The 21,973-nt window shown below is 43.8% G+C and overlaps 1 protein-coding gene across 5 annotated transcripts in view; it reads left to right on the top strand.

Moving 5' to 3' along the window:
- The window catches only part of LOC147880988 (trihelix transcription factor GT-1-like), a 63,897-nt gene continuing 41,924 nt past the window's right edge, over window positions 1-21,973 (top strand). For 3 of the 5 annotated variants that reach the window (XM_087370054.1, XM_087370056.1, XM_087370053.1), the window contains exons 1-3: window positions 1-114; window positions 238-970; window positions 12,571-12,618. In XM_087370054.1, coding sequence (XP_087226180.1) covers window positions 523-970; window positions 12,571-12,618 — 496 coding nt within the window. In that variant the 5' untranslated portion in view covers window positions 1-114; window positions 238-522. The remainder of the gene's footprint in view (window positions 115-237; window positions 971-12,570; window positions 12,619-21,973) is intronic. The other 2 variants (XM_087370057.1, XM_087370055.1) reach the window with 1 other exon arrangement.

The raw sequence follows: 21,973 nt of genomic DNA, 5'->3' as shown, positions 1-21,973 counted from the left end.
CCACGGTTAGGGTTTAACTAAGGGTAGGTTGGCCGAACCTCGTCTCTCTCACAGCTCTGTTTTTGCGAGTTTGCGGGCACCATCAACGCTTCCTCCGCATGCCCGCTCGCCTCAGTAAGCCACCTTCAATTCCTGATTTCTTCATTTGGGTTCTTGCTTAATTACAATCTCTCACTCTATCAGCTTTTTTGCGTTTTGGAAACGCATCAATTGATCGCACTCACTATGGATGAACAGGTTGTGAATTCTTTTTAGGATTTCCAAAAAGTGCAATCTGATTAGTTTCCTACGCTCGAATTGGGTCTCCAAATAGGTGGACGCTCGACGATTTGTGCTTGATGCTTTCAAATGTGGGATCAAATTTGAGCTGGCCGCACTGGAGTTGGAACAACAATTCGAAGGCCCTCTGAAAAATTACGACGTGTGTTTAAGTACTTGAGTTCCGAATAATGCAGCAAGCGGTGCTATTAGAGACCATCAGTATCCGCCTGCACACTCGACATTGAGCTCGACGCACTAGACATGGAAGTTGTCACTGATGGTGTGGCCCCTCCGTCATTGCATCTAGTTCCTCAACCGCGTGTTCTTAACGAAAGTAGTGGAGAAGAGCTTGAAGTTAAGGCTCCTAAAAAGAGGGCTGAGACATGGGTTCAGGATGAAATAAGAGCCCTTATTACATTCCGGGGAGAGATTGACAGTCTCTTCAACACTTCCAAATCCAATAAGCATCTTTGGGAGCAAATATCTTTGAAAATGCGGGAAAGAGGTTTTGACAGGTCACCAACAATGTGTACAGACAAGTGGAGAAATCTGCTCAAAGAGTACAAGAAAGCAAAGCATCATGATAAGGCAGGGTCGGCCAAGATGTCCTGCTACAAGGACCTGGAGGAACTTCTGCGGCAAAGGTCCAAGGCAACCCCTTACAGATGTCCTGTAAAGTTGGAGTCATATATCCAGTTTTCTCAGAAAGGTACCTCCTTTGAGATTACCATAGGCAAACTAGCAGAGACATTTCTGGCGTGCAGACCATTTCTTGGTTTTACTTGGTGCACAGTATGTAATCTGGTGTGATTCATAACACAAACGTGCCATAGCCTTGAAGGGCTACTTTTATTTATGGTAGAAACTACAGGCCGTCAAGTTAAACAACTGATTTGGCTGATAAAGAGGCATGTCGTTAGATCAATGATCTCGGTCAAAATGTGGTTCAATTTGGTTGAATTAGCACCATCGGATTAGCCTTCTGAAAATTCGACTAGTCTAGAAATTTTACAACATGGCCTTTCATCTGTCTGCCTTAGTATATCAGATCCCTAGTCTTACAAAGGTATATATATATATATATATATAGTATCTACTGCTAGGCTTTGTTATGGCTGAGTCTGCTGTTTGTTTCCTTAAAGCGATGAAGAGTTCAGCATTATGCACATATTTGTGCATGTGCCTTGCCCTAGTGTAGGTCACACCATGGGCGGTGAAGATTTGTAAGGAAATAAACTGGGAAGACAAAGCCAGCCATTGTGTTTTGAGTTGTTTTGAGTTAGCAATGCTTATCAGGCAACAAATTATTTCATAGATCTCAATTGATCACATTATAGTCACACACTGTCGTAATAGGTATGTCAATCAACATGTAAACATGTTTGCCTCATCAAAACATCATTAGATACACATATTTGTCTCAGCAAAGCAATGCTTGGGCAACTCTCTAAACACCTAATATGTGATCTTGTTGTTATTTGACTCATTCTTTAAACTGAGAAACAAAAATAGGAGGCCCTCCATAGCTATATTAAAAGCAACAAAATGTTATTTTCCAGCTTGAGGTGGGCTTACGACCTTGGTATTGCTAGCTGGACTGAGTTGCAGGGGACATTATGGAGCTGTATGTTATTGAAAATCCACAGGCACTATAGGCTTGAAACAAAAGCACATATGGTGTTAGCGTTCAGAAGTGTCTCTCCCACATGCCGCGCCTGCTATCTGTTTCCACCCCTCCTGATCTGAAGCTCTCCTCTTATTGGGGAGTAAGATGAGGAGTGGAATGATCAAAATTATGGGGAGTAAGATGAGGAGTGGAATGATCAAAATTATGGCTTTATCCGATATAGTACCGTCTGAGGTTTTTCAGGCTGCTGCATGAGCTGCACTAGGTGCTGTACTTCTGTGCATTTAGGTACGATTGGATATATTCTAGTTGTACAAAGGTATATATTACTCGTTGGTGGCAAGGCTGCTCCAAGATCTTGGGATATCTTGTTCTGAAAGACCACTATGACCCATCCATGAACTGGCCTACTGATCCTGTTGTGCCCTCTGGCTTCTGTGGTGGAGTCCAGAAGGTTGTATGGAACTGCTGTACTGGTGGCCAAAAGCTAAGCAGCTTTCCTGACTGCTTGCTTGTTTGGAGTGGCTACTGCTTATGCACACACACGCACACACACACATGAAGTCATGTGTGTGCGCATGCGCACACTGCCCACCTGATGCTGCACACTGCCGAATTCTTGACCTTATATAGGCCCTGCAAAAGTCAGTTGAGACAGAAGGAGCTGTCCTTACTGAATATATTCGCTTACTTGCCAGCTGGCTGCAGTTGACTGGCTGCTTCTGGTCAGCTGTGTTTGATGGTCTATGGTTATCCTCCAGGGTCTCTCAAACTGGATCACTGAATAAGAACCCAACAATCCCTAACTGCTCATGCTAACTTGAGGCAACTTCCTCTGTAGACCTGGGGGTAGGTCAGTTACAGCCATAGTCCCATACTTGAAGAAGGGTGCTCTCAGCAACAGTGATACATTAAGATGGTTGAAGCTCCTCACAGCCCTAAAATGGAGCCAGCCTGGAGCAGTCCATTCGCCAAGCTTGGAGCAGAGCCAAACCATCCTTTCAGAGCAGCCTAGTGCCCATTGCTAGCCAAAAGCAAGCAAGCATGGTCAGTCATCATTAATTGTTCTTGGAGCAGTTAGAGGTGCAGCCACATGCAGTTCTTGGGTATCACTTAATAATCTTGGGGCATGGATTAGCTTGTATCTCATTCCTTGACATTGGAGCCATAGTTAGATGTGCTCTGTTGAGATATCGAGCTCCACTCGCGATATGCCAGGGTGACCGTTGTGCATTTATGTCACCTACTTGTTAGCTGGAGATGCGGTTGGTACACCGCCCACGAATAATAGCTGGATGACAGCTATCCTTATCTACTCTAGTTTGTGGCTCAGTTAGTATGCCACCTTAGTTAGTTGAGTTTGGTTTGAGACCCACATATAGGGTTCTTCTATTTCTTTGTACTAGAGTTCTTTTGGCTTTCACAACTAAGAAGAGGAAAACTGTTTTCAGCCTCCACCTTTGTGTGTATTCCCCCATTGTGTATGTGAGAAAGCCGCAAGTGAGACTCCTTCCTTCTCTCCCACTATCTTCACATGGTATCAGAGCCTTGTTTGTGGTAAGGAGCTCAAGAAAGCAAACCAAGTTCGTGGTGTCCTGGTAAGAGGATCAGTGTTGCTTTCCTATTTCGAGTTTGGGAGCAAATCTCTGCAGGTAGCACAGCCAGAAGTGCAAGAGTGCATTGTCTCAGATTGAGACGCCCTTCGCGGTGTGGCCAGAGCGCAGTATATGCTGCGGGTAAAGGCAAAGCCCTCGGTGACTTTTTTTTTCTGATTCGAGGCCATTTCGGGGCCCGTTTTGAAGGCGGAAGCTCTTCGCAGGCACTCAGAAAAAGGCCCTGTTTTTGCTGTGCGACCACTGCTCGGCTAGTCGGTGAAAAGTTGTCGCAGAAATTGCATCATATGCCTGTGTGCATAGATATTGGGAGTTGCAGAATCATGCTTGTTGCCTGTTGACGCAAAATCGTCACTAGGAAGTGACTGTGTGGTCAAATACCACTTTCGTCAGTTTTGCAGATCTGCTCGTGTGAGGCAAAAGTTGTGTTTTTTGCAGTGACAGAATATTTTGCAGTGTTCTGTAATGGCATCTGATTCTCTTTCACAGATTGTCACTGAAAAGCTTGACAAGAACAACTTCCAGGCATGGAAGTTTAGAATGACGAATTTCCTTATGGGAAAAGGCTATCGGGAGTTCATTACATGAAATGAAGAGGAACCTGTTCTTCCTAATGTTCCCAATCAACAGGAAATGCAGGTATTTAAAGGATGGCATGAGAGAGCTAGAAAAGTTATGTACTGGCTGTCTATTAGTATTTCGGACTCTATGATTGTGCATATTCAGGATGCAAGTACGCCAAAGGAGGCATGGGATACTTTGGCAAAAATGTACAGCACAAATACGCAAGCCAAGAAAATGCAGCTCAAACAGGAGTTGCACAATGTTGTGCAGAGAGAAAATTTGAGCATAAATGACTACCACATGAAGGTGAAGAAAATTGCAGATGCACTTGCTTCCATTGGGTCGCCAGTGGAAAATGATGATCTAGTTTCTGTGACCTTGAATGGTCTAGGAAAGGATTATGCACAGTTTCGGACGTCCATTGCCGTCCGTGAAAAATTTCGTGATTTTGAAGAGTTGTTTGCTCTTCTAATTTCTAAAGAGCAGAGAAATGGGGGTGCATCTTCTTTAGGAGGAACTTCAAAAGAAACTGTCTTCTACTCAAATGCTGAAAGAGGTAGAGGTAGAGGTAGAGGTAGAGGTAGAGGTAGAGGTAGAGGTAGAGGAGGCCAATCTGCAGGGCGTGGTAGAAATCAAAATATGCATCAAACTCAAGAAAACCAGTCCTATGGAGGAGGACGTGGTAACTCTAGAGGCAGGGGGAGCCAAAGAGGCCGTGGTGGATGGCAGAGAGGCCAAAATGCAAACAGCAATGTTGAATGCTACTACTGTGGTAAAATGGGTCATATGGCTAAGGACTGCTACAAAAAGCAGAATGACATTATGAATGGAAAATTGCAGCAAGGCAATTATGCATCTTCCAGTATACAGGGTGATGACAGAAATGAGCATCTATTTATGGTGCAGCATATGACGAATTCTGTGACAAGTGCAGAAGAACGAAATGATGTGTGGTATGTTGACTCAGGTGCTTCAAACCACATGACAGGTCATGCAGAATGGATGCAGGATGCAAGAAAAATGGAAAAACCAGGATTTGTGGAGACTGGTGATGATACTGCACATCCTATTGTGCAGATTGGTAAAATTCCTTTGTCTATGCAGGATGGGAAAAAGAAATACCTGTCCGATGTATTTCATGTCCCGAACATCACCAAGAACCTGGTTTCTGTTGGTCAAATGGTTGAGCAGGGCTTGCAGGTTAGATTTAATCCTCATGGATGCTTTGTTGAGGATATGAAAAATAACGGTCGCTTGATAACAAAAGGAAAGAAGAAAGGCAGGATGTTTACGTTGGATGCGGACATGCGTGAATTGAGTGCAGCAATGTTTGCACATGGGACTGGTGTAGTTGCAGATATTGATATCTGGCATAAACGCATTGGTCATGTTAATATACAGCGATTTAAATCAATGCAAGTCCAAAATATTGTTGCAGGATTGCCTAAATTCAAGGTTGTAGAAATGCATAAGGTTTATGAAGCCTGTCAATTCGAAAAACAGGCAAGGAAACCATTTCCTAGGCATGTTCAAGAGAGTAAAAAGCCATTGGAATTAATCCACTCTGATGTGTGGACTACTAAAGCTGCATCTATTGGAGGCTGTCACTATTTTGTCACATTTATTGATGACTTCAGCAGAAAACTTTGGGTGTATTTTATGAAAAACAAAAGTGAAGTGTTTGGGCACTTCAAAGCTTTTAAAGCTATGGTTGAAAAAGAAACAGGCCTGCAAATAAAATGCCTAAGGTCAGATGGAGGGGGAGAGTATCTCTCAAATGAGTTTGCAAGGTTCTTGCAGGAGCATGGCATAAAGCAGCAATATTCGTGCAGTCATACCCCACAGCAAAATGGACTTGCAGAAAGGAAAAACAGGCATATTGGAGAGGTATCTCGGGCCATGCTAAATGAAAAAGATCTACCAGATTATTATTGGGCTGAAGCAGTTGCTACAGCAGTTTACATAATGAACAGGACTCCCACTGCAGCAATACATGGCATGACGCCAGAGGAGATGTATACTGGTAGAAAACCAGACATTTCTCATTTGAAAATTTTTGGTTGCATTGCCTATGTCCATGTGCCAGATGAGTTGAGGTCCAAGTTGGATCCAAAAGCTGAGAAGTGCGTCTTTATTGGTTATTCTCTGCAACAGAAAGGGTATAGATGCTATAACCCTTCTACTCGTAAGTTTACAGTAAGCAGAGATGTTTTTGATGAGATGAGCAGCTGGTATAAACCAGTAAATGTGATGATTGATGTAGATGCACAAAATGGTAATGCTGCACAGAATTCACAGTAGCAATCACAAAATATCAGTGGACCTGCAGTGTCCTCTAGTAGTGGTTCACATACTTCGCCATGGACAGGCAGATTGAGATCAGGAGAATCTCCTCAAAGCAATGCAGATAGTGGTACGCAGGTATCACGAAAAGGAAAAGAGAAGGTAGATCAGCCCATGTTTGATGTGAATGCAGGTCACTCTTATGTGGATGGTGAATCCAGTGGCTCAGAACAGAGCATTGATGATGAGTTGGGTATTCCTTCTATTGTTACATCTGGAGTAAGGAAGACTAGGGATGTTTTAAGAGCACCTGGAAGTGAGCCTATTTTGCACAGGTCTACCAGGTTAGGTATCCTGTGGATAGGCTGAAATATGATGGATTTACAGCCATTCACTATGCCTATATGTCAAAGTGATACAGGAACCAGAACCCACTTCTTTTGAGCAAGCCATGGGAAATGAAAAATGGGAGAAAGCCATGGATGAAGAAATGGATGCCTTGGAAGCAAATGCTACATGGGAATTGGTGCCTTTGTCTAAAGACAAGAATGCAATTGGCTGTAAGTGGGTTTATAAGATCAAGCACAATGCAGATGGTTCTGTGAATAGATACAAGGCAAGATTAGTTGTCAAGGGGTATGCACAGACATATGGCATTGATTATGAAGAAACTTTCAGTCCGGTTGCAAGGATGGCAACCGTAAGAGTAGCCATTGCTATGGCTGCATCAAAGGGATAGTCTTTACATCAGATGGATGTAAAGAATGCCTTCTTGCATGGTGATTTGCAAGAAGAGGTCTTTATGGAGCAGCCACCAGGTTATGTTCATGCTCTTCATCCTGAGTTTGTTTGCAGGTTGAAGAAAGCCTTGTATGGCTTGAAGTAAGCACCTAGAGCATGGTCTGACAAGATAGGACAGTATCTTGTCACTATTGGCTTTCAGATTTCCAAGGCAGATTCTCACTCTATGTGAGAAAAACAGAGAAAGGGATTATGCTGCTTGTCATTTATGTTGATGATTTGATCATCACAGGTGATAGTGATGAAGATATCCTATATGTGAAAATGCTATTGAAGCAGAAGTTTGAGATGAAGGATTTGGGAGAGCTGCGTTATTTCTTGGGCATTGAGGTGATTAGATCACCAAGTGGGATACAGCTCTTGTAGAGGCAGTATGGATTGGACATGCTGTCCAAATATGGGATGATAGGCTGTAAGCCTATTTCAGTTCCTTTGGAGCAGAATGTGAAGCTGAGCACAGATGTAGGTGAGCTTCTGGAAGACCCTACTATGTACAGAAGTTTGATTTATATGACTATTAGCAGGCCAGATTTAAGCTATGCTGTTGGATTGGTAAGTCAGTTTATGCAGGCTCCAAGGAAACCGCATTTGGATGCGGCTAGACGCATACTCAGGTATGTGAAGTCCACATTGCAGTATGGACTATTTTATGAGGCTGGGGTTCAGATACAGTTGCATGGATACACTGATGCTGATTGGGCTGATAGTATTTCTGATAGACGATCTACCAGTGGATATGTGTTTTCTTTTGGGAGTGCTGCAGTCACCTGGAGCAGTAAGAAACAGCCTACAGTTGCCTTGTCGAGCACAGAGGTTGAGTACAGGGGTGCAGCAATGGCTGCATGTGAGGTAGCTTGGTTGCATAAGCTACTCTATGATATGCATCAGTCTACAGATGGGCCAGTTGTCATTTATTGTGACAACATGAGCAGTATACACTTGGCAAATAACCCAGTCTTTCATGCTAGAACAAAGCACATTGAGGTGCATTATCACTATGTGCAGGAGAAGGTTTTACTAGGTCTTATTGATCTAGCTTATGACAGCACAGAGGATCAGGTAGCTGACATATTCACGAAGGCATTGGGTGCAGAGAAGCTGCGCAAGTTCTGAGACTTGTTTGGTGTGCAAGAATTGGGATTGAGCTCGAGGGGGAGTGTTGAGATATCGAGCTCCACTCGCGATATGCCAGGGTGACCGTTGTGCATTTATGTCACCTACTTGTTAGCTGGAGATGCGGTTGGTACACCGCCCACGAATAATAGTTGGATGACAGCTATCCTTATCTACTCTAGTTTGTGGCTCAGTTAGTATGCCACCTTAGTTAGTTGAGTTTGGTTTGAGACCCACATATAGGGTTCTTCTATTTCTTTGTACTAGAGTTCTTTTGGCTTTCACAACTAAGAAGAGGAAAACTGTTTTCAGCCTCCACCTTTGTGTGTATTCCCTCATTGTGTATGTGAGAAAGCTGCAAGTGAAACTCCTTCCCTCTCTCTCACTATCTTCACATGCTTTACAGAGGCGACCTGTTTGGGAGGGGGGGGGAGGTTGTTGAAACCCAATGTAGGTGTTGTCTACCTTTACCAATGTAGGTGTTGTCTACCTTTACTTTCGTGCTTTGATCTGCCGTTATGTGTCAGTTAGCTGGGTTTTGATGATCTAGTTTGGGAGGGAGGACTAAGGTGGAGTTGGAGCATCCGCCCGCTAGCAGGTGGGCCAGATGACCAGCTTTTTCCTCCTGAGGCGACTAACACGTGTATTCTTGGACACAATTTGCAAAGGCATTTTGCTTCAGTTTTAGGAATGTTTCCATACAGTGTTGACTGTTGATAAGATTTCTCAGGTCAGTTGTCAGAGTCCAAAGGAGTTTCGTTCTATACGATCCACTTCATGGTGTGTATTTGCTCTAGATTCATGTTTGCTCTAGCAAGATAGCTGATTGAGGATGCTCATTGTAGGAGCTCTGATTTGGAGAGATTTGCGATAGAGTGAAGCGATGGGAGTTGAGTGTCAGCTATCAGCCCTAAGGATAATATATTTTCTTCCCAATTTCAAGGATTGATTGAGCAGTCATCAGTAGCATTGATCCCCATTTGGTGTTGTTGAATATGTTCCACAGATTGGTGGAATCTTAACCTGCTGCGGGTAGTTGCTTCTAGTCAAGCCAGCACAGAGGCCTCGTTATGAGCAATTGCCGTCCTTGGTGTAGCCTCACAGTTGTTCCCGAGCACAGAGCAGATTGGACATGGAACCACATTATCGATGTAGTCACCATCGTCTACTAGAGTACAGAGTTAGGTCAGCCATAGTGAATGGGATCACATAGTAGATCCCTCAATATGAGAGGGAGGCTGAAAAGTTTCTAGTGCATGCTTCCTCAACATGGTTCAGTAGCATCAGCTCATTATTTAGACACTCACATTCAATTCCATTATTTGGTGGAATCCATGCATATTCCATCATATGGAGCCTATTGCTCAACAGAGGCCAGCAGAGAGAGAGACAGGCTTGCCTTCCGGTTCTTGAAGAGATGCTATGGATTGGATGCTGATTTCATTATGCAAAATTAAGTAAGTGTGACATGAGCTCATTCCAAACAGACCACATAAGAGAGATTTTGCAGTTATGTCTTGGCAGTGTGAAGACTCTTAGCTGATAAAGGTCAACCTTGCTCTTACGTCAGTATGACCCAAAGAGCAGCTGTAGCAGTTCACTCTTATGTCAGTATGACTCAAAGAGTGAATGGTGAATGAACTTGCATGATGGTGGTCAAGTTTCTACTACCTGGTTGGACTTTCAGAAGGCTTTTCTAAAAGAACTCCTCTGAGAGAATGAGCAAGAAAAGTCGTGGGAGATGTGGGATTCTTTGAGCATAAGAAAGTTTCTATCGAATTAGTACATCGGAAAGTATCGTGAGGCCATTTTTAATATAGAAGACCAGTTTGAATTCCATAAGATGATGGGATGATTTGCTGCAATGTGTGCCATGTGTCAAGGAGCGAGGGCACCAAGCCCCTTAGCCTATATTTTCCATTATTTCCACTTAGTCCAAGGTGCCCAAGGGGGAGTGCTAGGACAATATGAGGCCCTGCAGTTCAACACCCCTCCTTGGTCCTAAGACCTTTGATGTGACCAAGGTCAAACACCACAGAATTGTGACCAAGCGCACACAGCTGCAGGTCAGAATAGTGTGACCAATCACGTAGCGCCGCCAATCAGAGTCGTCAAGTCAAGGTTTGACGACCCACATACAGGCTGCCACTTCCTATGCATGCTTGCGACATGTTATGAAGCTGGTCGTCACCTAGCCGCCACTTAGCATCCATGCGTGCGCGGGCCACTACATCCTGGGATAGGTAGTTGCCTGCATTAATGGCATGCTGCAGCACACAGCACAAAGCCAGCTAGTAGGCTGTGCTGCTTTGAATTACAAATCAAGTCATAGAGAGGTATCACGTAGTTGCCACGTGTCATCACCACCAAGTGTCACGGGTCGAACCCTGCTTTGATACCATGTTGAAAGTGGCAGTGTGTGCCACATGTCATCGTTGGAGATGTGCTAGGTGCGGGGGTACCATTCCCCTGCCCCATAATTGCACACATGGCCTCCTCACCTTCCCAAAAGGTCTTGGGAGGGATGTGAGGAAGGGTTTCACACCTTAGCCCTTATATCTTTGGTTCACTTAGGTGTACCATTGGTTATGGGATTACTCCCATGCTGTTAAGGCGCGAGGGCACCTAGCTCCTTAACATCTATTTTCCATTATTTACACTTAGTCCAAGGTGGCCATGGGGGGGTGTAATTAGAAGATTTAAACCCATAAACTCAACAAGTACAAGACACTATTTCTAAGATTTTTGTCACCTTCTGGCCAGTATCGAAAGGCTATCAAGAACCGGCTATACTAAAAATATTCTAGTAAAGATCATATACACATGGATTCCCTAATCAGTCTAAGGGTAATAGCTCTTTGGCAAAGGGTAACCAGCTATGAAGTATGCAAGTATTGCCGATTTCTTAGAGTTCAAAATATAAGAAAAGTAAAAGTCTCCCATGGGGATGAGGCACACACTTGTTTTATCTCCTCAGCCATAAGACTAGAACGTCTCCAATCTTACAAACATTTTTTTCTTGTAAAATTTAATGATCTAAAAGATAGCTGTTGGACCAAGAAGATAGATGACTGTCTTTGTCAAAGAGAATTTTAAACTTAGCACCAAACAAATAGTGCCTTCATGTTATCAAAGCATGGACTATAGCATAGAGTCCATTCTTATATGCGGAATAACTTTGTTGTGCGGAATCCACCTTTTTACTTTTAAAAGCTACCGGACATCCAATTTGGATCAACACAATGACATAGATCTATTACTCACATCAATTTCAACTAGAGAAGCTCATGAGGACCATCTACTTTTAGCATTGGGGCAATTCCTATCAACTGTCTCATAATCTGAAAACTTCTTTAGATTTCCCAATCCAAGTAAAGGTGCTTCCTTTTCCCTTAAGACGATGTGATGTATTTTAGACTTATGAATATATATATTCTGTCACCTTAGAGAACATGTAAGTTCATTGATTTATCTTTTGAGGGTGCATATACCCTAGCAATTACCGTATCAGATCGTTTTACAAAAAACTCTAATTTGTAAGATTGGATATATTCTAGTCTTATGAAGGTATATTTTCATGTCACCTTAGCGGACATGCCAAGTGGCCAGCTGTTGAGAGGGTGTATGTCCTAGTAGCTACCTTATCACATGGTTTTACATTTTTTTTGGGGCAAATTCGGATATATTGTAGTCTTATGAATATATAATATAATTTTACCTTAATAGACATGCAAGCTCCACCAGATTTTTTGTTCAAGTGGTGGGCAGAAGTTGTGCTTCATTGATTTATCTTTTCAGGGCTGGCATCTACCTTATCATATCGCTTAATTTTTTTTACAAAAATAAGATTGTTATATTTTAGTCCTATGAAGGTATATGCTTATTTCACCTTAGCAAAAATGCAAGTTTTATAAGAACTTTATTTCAAGTGGTGGCCAGTTCTTGTGCTTTATTGATTCATCTTTAGAGGGTGCATACGCCACAGCAATTACCTCATCTTATTATTTTACAAAAAAAATCAATTTGTAAGATTGGATATAATATGCTGCATGCATACTTACCACGGAACAGTGTTTCGACATCTGGAACGTTTGGAATGCGATTCTGGGAAGCAAGGTGGAACCGGAACAACCCCGGAACGTTTTTTTTTTGGTGCTGTTCGGAAGTTTCAAATGGATATTTTAGAGCTGATATAGAAAGTTTAAAGCTGTAAAATGTTAGTTCCTTCATTTTTTAGCATTGTTTTATCTCATATGATGACGTGTCGTATATGATGTGGCGTTCCGGTTTCGCGTTCCCCCTTCCCAGATTGTTCCCATTATGGCACCCAAATTTCCGGAATGTTCCCGTTCCCTGGTAAGTATGATATTATGAAAGTATATTTTTCTACTAGCTGGAAGTTCTGTAAGAACTTTCGCCCAAGTGATGGCCAGCTGTTGAGGGTGGGTATGCCCTAGAAGCTATTTTTTCAGAGTGGTATATGAAAATAAATAAAAATAAGAAATATTGGATGTCAAGGCATATTTTTTGTCACCTTAGCGGACATGCAAGTTTAATAAGAATTTTCGTCTAAGTGGTGGCCGGCTGCCACAATTCATTGATTTATCTTTAAAGGTACATATGCCCGGCAGTTACCTTATCAGATTGTTAAAAAAAAAAAATCAGTTTGTAAGATTGGATCTATTCTAGTCTTGTGGAGGTATATATATCAAGTGCTTGTGCAATCAGTATGAACTGAAGGTCGAAAGGCTAGGTGGGCTGAATTGTTGCAAGGGTTTGATATCGAGTTTAGCCAGATGCCCATTGCAGATGAGCCAGTGGTTTCATAAGGATCTCCTCAAGTCCTCAAATGGTAAGTGTGAGCATGATCACTGATACTCTGGGATTTGATAGCGGCCATGGTTGACATTGATGACCAATCACCAGAAGTTGGTGAAACTAGGAATACTTTCTAAGATGAAGTAACAGTGCTTGTGGTTGGTAAAGCACCTATAGCTGGTGCTGAATGTTTCGTGCCCTATATGATGTCGGAAGGGTTGGAATAAAGTGTGGCTAGCTGCCTTAGCGGAATAGATCAAGCAACCATTCAAATCTGAAGAGGGATGGAAAACTCAATGAACAGCAAAAATACTCCAGGAGGCACCAAAATAGGCCAACCTCATACAAAATTCTGTACCCAAATTGTAGGCTTACTTCTCCAGCTCTTCCTGCTGTAGAAATAATTCAGGGGGCTGCCTATCACTGCTCCAGAACTGCCTCTTCTCTCCTTGCTAGCTGCACTGCTCAAGTCAAACTTCTGTGGCTATACAGGTGGCAAGCCCCTTAGCTCTCCTTGTATGGGGGCGCTGTCCCTTTTACTCAACATGAAGTCGTCAATCTTCATTCATGTGATTGTTGATGCAATTGAGAGTGTTGAGTATGTGTGACACATCAAAGGCTTTGAAAACAGATCTAAATCCGAATTCCACTAGTCAATTTAGTCCTCCTTTGTTCAATCCTTGATGACTATATGCCTTTAGTTCTGCCTACTGTCCAGAACAGAGTGTTAACAAAACCCTGATTGGGGGAATATCTAATTTGCATATTATTCTTTCCATAGTGCACATGTAAATGACTCCATTTCAGGCTCTCTATGATCGTAATCTTCCACTTTTGTGCTTCAACAAATCAAATATTCCAAGAAATGCAAAATCTGCATTGTGCTCTTATATGCCTATGATGTTATTTGCAAAAGCTAAACCTTGTGCAGTTAAAAAACGTGGGAGACTACTGAGAAGACTTAAATTTTGATATGTTGCCTGTCATGATTACAAGACAATTTACAGAATTACCAATAGCATAAAGTAGCTTTACTTTGCTTAAAGCCACACTTTGTCCTAATTAGCTTTGCTAATCCTAGAATAGCCATGCCTTTCTTAGACTAGCCCAATTCATGGGTTCTAAACCTCATCCACGCTACCTCTAGTCTCAACCCTAGGTTAATCCAAACCCTAGGTGAGACTAGGCCCAAATCTTGGTTCCAATTCAAAATCTTAGGTTAGCTCGGCCTTGACCCTAGATGGTCCAGTGTTGATTAGGCCCTCCTTTTTAAAATAGATTTATGCTTGCGTAAATCAAGGTAGGAAAACTAATTAATCATTCTCAACTATACTTCTCATCTAAAATCAGATTCCAATAGTAGTATCTGTTAGGAGGGTATCCCGCAGCAGAAGACTGATAGATGAGCCCAAGAATTACACGCGGAAGTGTTTCAATATGGAATCAAGCTTCATAAATGTGTGTGTACTTCACAACCATTCATGTGTGTGCAAGCCAGCAAATAGACTGTGCATTAAGGCAAATATAGAAGCAACACTTATATAACCATACAATACCAAAATGTTCTCCTACTATATGCCTGGCACCTCTAGATCTCGGCCAGCCAGGGACCTGTAAAACCAGCAAACCCAAGAACCGAATCAAGAAAATCAAGAAAATACAGAGGAAGGGGTCACAGCAATACATCAACATAATGCAATACTGAAAATACAAGGAAAAGACAAGGAAGAGGGACCAGCATGCTTGAAGTTCTCCCAGGGCAGTAAATATGTGAGAAATGCCGTCATCTCTGCTTTGTCATATTTCTGCAAAACAAACAGGGACAAGAGTGAGCTTACAAAATGCTGACACGTGGTGGTGTTGAAGACAAATGGGGTAAACAGGCTCTAGACGCAACTTACTCAGTAGGGACACCCAATAAGGCTGCAAAAATTGCTCTTACTAGCCTCAATAAGATGTGCACAGCCCTCATCGAGAAGATAGATAATCTGGAAGCCACTAATGTGGCCTTGCGAGCTGAGAAAGCACTTTTAGACCCAGCTGAAATGAAGAACTAGGTTGGGAAGATGCAGGAAGAGTGGAGGAAAGAGAAAGCCTGAGGAATGGGAGAAAGAAAAAACCCAAAAGAGGAGACATGCAAGGCAATGGAAGAGCTCAAAGTAGAAAATGCCAGCCTCAAGAAAGATATTGCAGCTATACAGGCCACAATGCAAGGGAAGCACGCTGAACTCAAACATCAAATAATCATGGGAGAGGCCAAGATGATGTGGTTAAGAAAACCATATTGACCCCTAAAAAGGAGATAATTTCAGATGCTCTTTGTTGTAGGCTCTGGAAAGCTTCCAACCAGCCCATACAGAGGTTTCCCTGCACATGCTTGTCCTCTCCATCCATGAACAGCCCTGTGGCACTCCTGCGCCACGTCTGCCCACCATGGTGGTCATGGATCTCCTCTCTCTCTCCCTTGTGCTACCCACATGGCAGCCCCATGCCTATTCCTTTTCTATGGCCCACCCCCCTGATGCACTTCTCATACGGGGGCTTGCAGGTGGGGAGGTAACCAACCCTATTCCAACAGTATCCGTATTGTGGTATCTGTGGAGAACTTGGATCCTTAGAGTAAACTTATGGCTTGCTATACTCAATTCTCATCTGAGGGTTGAGTAGGCAATATTTATCTTGATTCTGATTCATTTCAGAATCATAACGGTTTTCTATCAAATAATATCAAGTTCAATTAAGTGGATTATTTTGAAAGGATATATTGTATAGTGTGTAATCCAATCGACTCACTGTTCCCTGTTATCCAAACCACATATTGTTAACTGTCATCAACATAGTGACGCAGACAGCCAAAATCCATGGCTGAAATATTTACAAGTGGGAAAACCAAAGTTGCTGCAAACTAAACTTTTAATTTGCAATCTCATAGATGGCACACTACTTCTTAATCTCAATAAATTTATCACACATAGAGTACCAGACTTACTAAGCAAGGAATGGAATTCAGGATGTTTTTTGACAGAAACAGATGGATAACATATAATATGTCGATGGATATATGTGGACAAAATAGATATAATTTATGTGGACAAAATAATTACAACTTTTCTCCCACCACAATCCCATATTAATAATATCAGGCTGGCTAATGCTCAAGAACAACCCAGTCATCTCTCGAGGGACTTGATCAACCTTCTAACACTTTTCATTGTTCAACCAATGAATACATTCTACTTCAGACTATAGTGCATGCATGCATGGTTCACATGCAAGCCACGTGTTTTCCCTTCTTTAGGGGCACTCCACATGTTATAAACTCCACACAATAAGTACTTCAAAAGGTACTTCTAAAGTTTGCTATTTAAAAAGTAAAGCGTGCAGGCAACTACAGGCAAGCTTGCATGCACACATGCACATCAAAACTCCTACATGCAGGGTGCATGCAGCCACAAGGTACCTTTAAGAAAGGATGTTCTCTAGCATGCAGGCAACTACAGGCAAGCTTGCATGCACACATGCACATCAAAACTCCTACATGCAGGGTGCATGCAGCCACAAGGTACCTTTACAATTTGCGTTATGAGTACATGCATACAATGCACAACTTGCATTGGCTTGAGGTTGAGGAACTGTAATCCCCAACTTGGTGGAGGTATGTTATTGTGAGAAGTGCAGCAGAAATGAATGGGAGAGAGAGAGAGATAGCACGCCTCACACACACACTACACTGAGAAGGAGAGAAAGGACAAGGAAAGGCACAGGAGAACTGCAAGTGATCTCTGGAGAAAACCCACTACAACTGGGGGAAACTTTCCTCTAGCAATCCTCTACAAGGCAGGCAAAGCTGCTCCAGAACTGCTCAACTGAGCTAGCAATGCTGCTGCACGCGATGATGAAAAGAGGGCTGAGGGGGGGGCCTATATATAGCCCCCCAGCCCCTCCTAGTCAGCTGGCATAGGGCAGGGCTGACCAGCCTGCCTGGTGGCCGACCCAACAGGCCTACATGGCCGACTCTACAGCCCTACAAAAGGGCTCCTCAGGGCCCTATATCAGGGCTGAGTCCCTGCTGCAAACAGGCCAACCTGGCCAGGGGGGCTGACCCACCAGCAGGACTGCACACAGCCCTATACATAGGGCTCAACCCCAAGGAGGGCTGAAGCCACCAAGGTGGCTGACCTGCAGGTCGGCCCACCCTCTGCTTCACAGCCCATAAATGGGGCTCTAAGAGGCACCTAAAGGGCAGCCCTATAGGGCATACCAGCCCATACACCTCCGTACCCCGCCTGGGAACCTCCATGGCACTGAACAACCACTCTAGCCTACTCTCACGAGGGGCAGGCGCACCCACAACACAGGCCCTTACTCTCTACGCTATCCTCACTCACTGGGCAGGCACACCCACAAGCAAGGCCTTCTCTCTAGGTGACATCAGGAGATGTTGACCTCTAACAGTTATTACCTGGAATGTTGTGAGAAGTTGTAGTGAGGGTACCCCAAATTTAGCCAAATTGGTTTGGTGTGGGACTGACAGCTTATTGTGGATCTTCCATGAACTAGGAGCCTGTCCACCGGAGCTCAATCTACCTTTGATAGATCAGGTCCTCAACAAGGATTGCCATGCATGCCCGCCGTTGGGCAGACCAAGGAGTCAAAGAGAAGAGACTTGGTTGTGGGATTCTGGAAATGAGAGTGAGAGCCTGTAGCTTAAGTCTAGCAAGTGCGGCATATCCCTTTTCAATTGGGTCTGCATTGCTTGTTGCATCATGAAAACTCCCAAATAGGATGCAACAACCTCCATTGGCAATCTATCTAGTGTAAACTGCTCTCTGTGCATGGCTTCCGGGATGTGTTGAAGATCTAACCTTGGTTTTACCAAGATTGACGTGTAGATCATGCGTCTCGTAGAAGGTATGGAGTGGATCCAAGTATTGCTGGAGGCCGTTAGCTCAAGAGGAGAGCAAGATCACATCGTCTGCATAAAGAAGAATCTGGATCAGGGAGCCGACAAGAGATGAGCCTGCCCCTCCTATGGTCCTGATGAAGGTCTCAAGCTGATTGATGTATAGACCAAACAGGGTTGGTGGAAGTGGACAACCCTGTTTCACCAGAATAGTGCACGTGATCTCCCCTGTCTATCTCGTAGCTATCTCGGAATTCTGCATGAGACCCTCTCATTGAGTGCCATGATTGCCCAATGATCTCTTGACTATAACCCAAACCCTGCAAGTGCTGATGAGGCGAGCTCTTGGCGTTGTGTCAAAAGCCTTGCGAAAATCCACAAAGCAACAATAAACCCTTTGTCTCCATGCCATGGCCTCCACAATGACAGCTATGAGTGTGAGGATGTGATCTAGAGTCGAATGAGCAGCCCAAACGTGTGCTTGTCCATCAACTTTGAGTCCTTGGAGCTCCGCAACTGGCTAAATTGTGTGTCGAGCATTGATGCATAGACATGACATGTGTGTGTGTGTGTGAGAGAGAGAGAGAGAGAGAGAGAGAGAGAGAGAGAGATTAATGTCTTTAGGAGTTATCGCGGGCCTATGTGACAAAATACAATAACAAAGAGTGGCTGCTATATCTGAGTACTAGAGAGTCGAGGGAATGCATAGCACATCTCCTGGGAGTGCATATAGAATCTCGGATATTATTATACGCTAGCTATGATCTTATTTGAAATAAGTGACTGTCATTTACATTAGTTTAAGACAGAATCTTTGGGTCTAGACTTGAAGTCCCTGATTAACGCCTTCCATCTTTGTAAACAGGCCATTTTCCTTCCTTTCTGAGCATCCTGCACTTTAGCCAATTCTGCAGTTTTTGCCTTGAGCTGAGTCGGGGTGAGATCCTTGGAGATCCATATGCTTGTACCTCTCAGCTTGTTAGCCTTGCTCGTTGCCATATTGTCAGTGAAAATTACTTGTACTTGTGCCCCTTTTTGGATGACACAATCTATATCTTTGGAGTCCCTCTCAATCTGGGGATTTTTTCCTTGATGTGACCAATCATTTCTTTCATGCTTTCATAATGCCAGCCCTTGGGCAGTCCTCCTATGCATAGAACCCAGGTATTGGCAGCCCTGGTTTGTTGTTCTTTTACCTCCCTGTACACGTCCTATTTATTGATTTTATTCTCCATTTCTGCTGTGATTTCTTGTCTCATGGACTTGAATTATCTCCTGGACCTTGGTTACTAGTTGTGGTGCAGGTGCTGCTGTATTGCGGTTGTGCATTACCTCTTGTATTGTGTCGTGTTTCCCATTATTTTCCATTTCAAGACTTTCCTCTCAAGAGAGGCAAGGCGAAGCTTGAACTCCCTGAGTTCTTGCTATAAAAAATAAATCTGTTGTTGTATTACTCGGTTTCCCATTATTTTCCATGTCAAAAAACTTTCCTCTCCAAAGAGGCAAATTGAATCTTGAACTCTCTCCGTGCTTGATGTAAAAAATAGATCTGTTCGTGTGGGTCTAAGTTAGTTGTGAGCTTGCTCCATTGTCTATGATACGTCAAAGCATAGGGTGGGGTAGAGGTGATGGCAATATTGGATAGTTCACTTTTTGGTGTCAAACTGGCAGGAGCGACGGCTGGTAGTGGCCCGAGCTGTAATGTGAAATCCCCCTGGCTGTTTAATGCCTGAGGTAGGGTGGGGGGTCAGCCCAAACTCAGGGTGAGAGTGAGGGAGAGGGGGAGCCTAATGAAGGGCAACAAAAACCTGCGGCTGTTGGGTAAAATGGATGGAACTGGAAGGTGAGATGTATGGCGTACTAGCCTTGTGCGATGACAAAACAAAGATGGATCTGCGCGGCGATGATGAATTGGTGCTGTGCGGTGAATTGGAACGGCTGTTGGTTGAAACGTTGACAGGAGCGAAGACTTGAGCGGACAATTTGGAGTGGCGGAAAAATTGGTGCAGGGAGCTGGGCTGAGCTGAGAGCAGGGGGTTGGGCTGAGTGGGGAGTGAGAAGCTGGAGAGAGAGAGAGAGAGAAAGTTCATTAAAGTCTTTGGAAGACTGCTGGGTCTATGAGACTGCTGGGTCTATGAAGACTGCTGGGTCTATGAGACTGAGAGAAACCTGATACAATAAGCTGAAAGCTACTAAATGAGCATCATCACCCATGCTAAATGCTATGAGATGTGCCTATCTATGTGCCATGCCCCTGTCTCTGCAAATAGAGTAAGTGCTCTCTATGCCTAACTGCCTAATAGATGAAGGCAGCTAAGCATTCCTAATCTGGATAGGCGAGGAATTGGAAGAGGAGTTTGAAACCGTCTCTAAAGAGAAAATGATGCAGCCTCGGATCTCATAGTATACAGGGCACCTGAAGACGAAGTACTCCTTTGACACGTGCTCTTAAAATGTGTAGCATACATAACACATCAGGAGTGGGATCAGTACAAGTAATTTGCGGAATCTATCGGAATAGGCAACCCACAAGTTTGGAAGCTACCTAAAAGAAATCCTGGAACACCGAGGCAAATTTCTCAGACTAGCACAAAAAATAGCCCAGCAAATATTCACAATTTAGAAAGATTTTGTTTTATTTCAAAACGGTTGTAATTGATCACTATTCATTTAATAGTGGTCACCACCAATCCGTTAGATCTTGAGGGTTTTAATAAAACTTTAATACAATCATATCATCCATGTGTGGGTGTGTGTGTGCCTCCCTAGTGAGGCTGACTGCCATGTACGCAGCACCTTTTTGGGGGAGCGACCTTTTGGCGTCAGAGTGGAAGAGATTTGAGCGGCTACAGGTGATTATGGGTTCCAGGATGATTTGGAGTAAGCCCTCAGTCCCACATCAAATAGTATAGGCAGAGTTCGCCATGAGAATTGCCATTGGATAGATGCGGGTCTCGTCACATCAGCTGGCAATCGAGGTAGGGAGAGTTGCAGGCATACCTAGAGAGCAATGGATCTGCAGGTTATGCACATTAGAGATGGTTGAGACAGAGGATCATTTCTTATGTGTCTGCCCAGCCTATTATGAGATCGGGGGACGCTATCACTACCTCTTTCAGGAGGGGCATGGCTTTGGTCCACTCTCCTGACTGATCCACTTCCATAATTAGGTCTACATTGGGCTCCATCTGATCAAGGTGCAACAACACAGAGAGATGCTACTATTATAGATCATATTGTAGCAAGCATTAACAACGCACAGGATGTCGAGGCATACCGTTCACAACGACATGTCATGGACTTCTGTGCATTCGAGTCGGCTTCGAGCCATAGAGAGGTGGAGGAGAAGTTAGTAGACATGCTAGAAGCATGGATCCCCCCCCGGCCCGCCAAATAAATACTTGGGGACTTTTTGTATGGCCCGGTCTTCACTTTGTGACCAACATTGCATGCCTGATTGAGCCCAAGATACGCCGCACTCGCTACACTCAATCGAAATGCACTCATTTCCAGGATCCCTGACTAAGACTCTTCTTTGATTCCTTGGTCCGCGGCCCAGTGGGTATATATGGTAGCCTTGCTTGGGGGTCAGACATATGAGAGACAGATTGGGCTCAAATGGAGAGGCTTCAGGTTCTCTTGCTCTCACTGATGATCCGCAATAAGCCTTCAGTCTCGCATCAGATAGTCCTGTCTGAGTTTAGAGCATCCCCACTATAGCTTGATGTAGTGTTTCAGGTTATCACGTACTTCTACTACGTCACAGAGTATGGCTCTTGTACTATAGGGCCATGTAGGCTACTGTGGTTGGCCCTATTTCCATCCATGGCTTTGGCAGCTGAGGGTGACTAGAGGTGCTAGTATGCACAGATGGTTTGAGAGCTTGGGGCTCCACATAGACAGATTACCCCCCTTCCAGGATAGCATTGAGGCCTCCTCCATCCCACTCACATATCACAAGGTGAACCAAGTGATCCAAGAGGATCTCTT

This window comes from Dipteris shenzhenensis, chromosome 31 (genome assembly GCF_047967505.1).
Source record: "Dipteris shenzhenensis isolate YYH24624 ecotype China chromosome 31, Dip_SZ_1.0, whole genome shotgun sequence".
In the NCBI taxonomy this organism is placed as follows: Eukaryota; Viridiplantae; Streptophyta; class Polypodiopsida; order Gleicheniales; family Dipteridaceae; genus Dipteris; species Dipteris shenzhenensis.
This window is presented reverse-complemented; position numbering and strand designations above follow the sequence as displayed.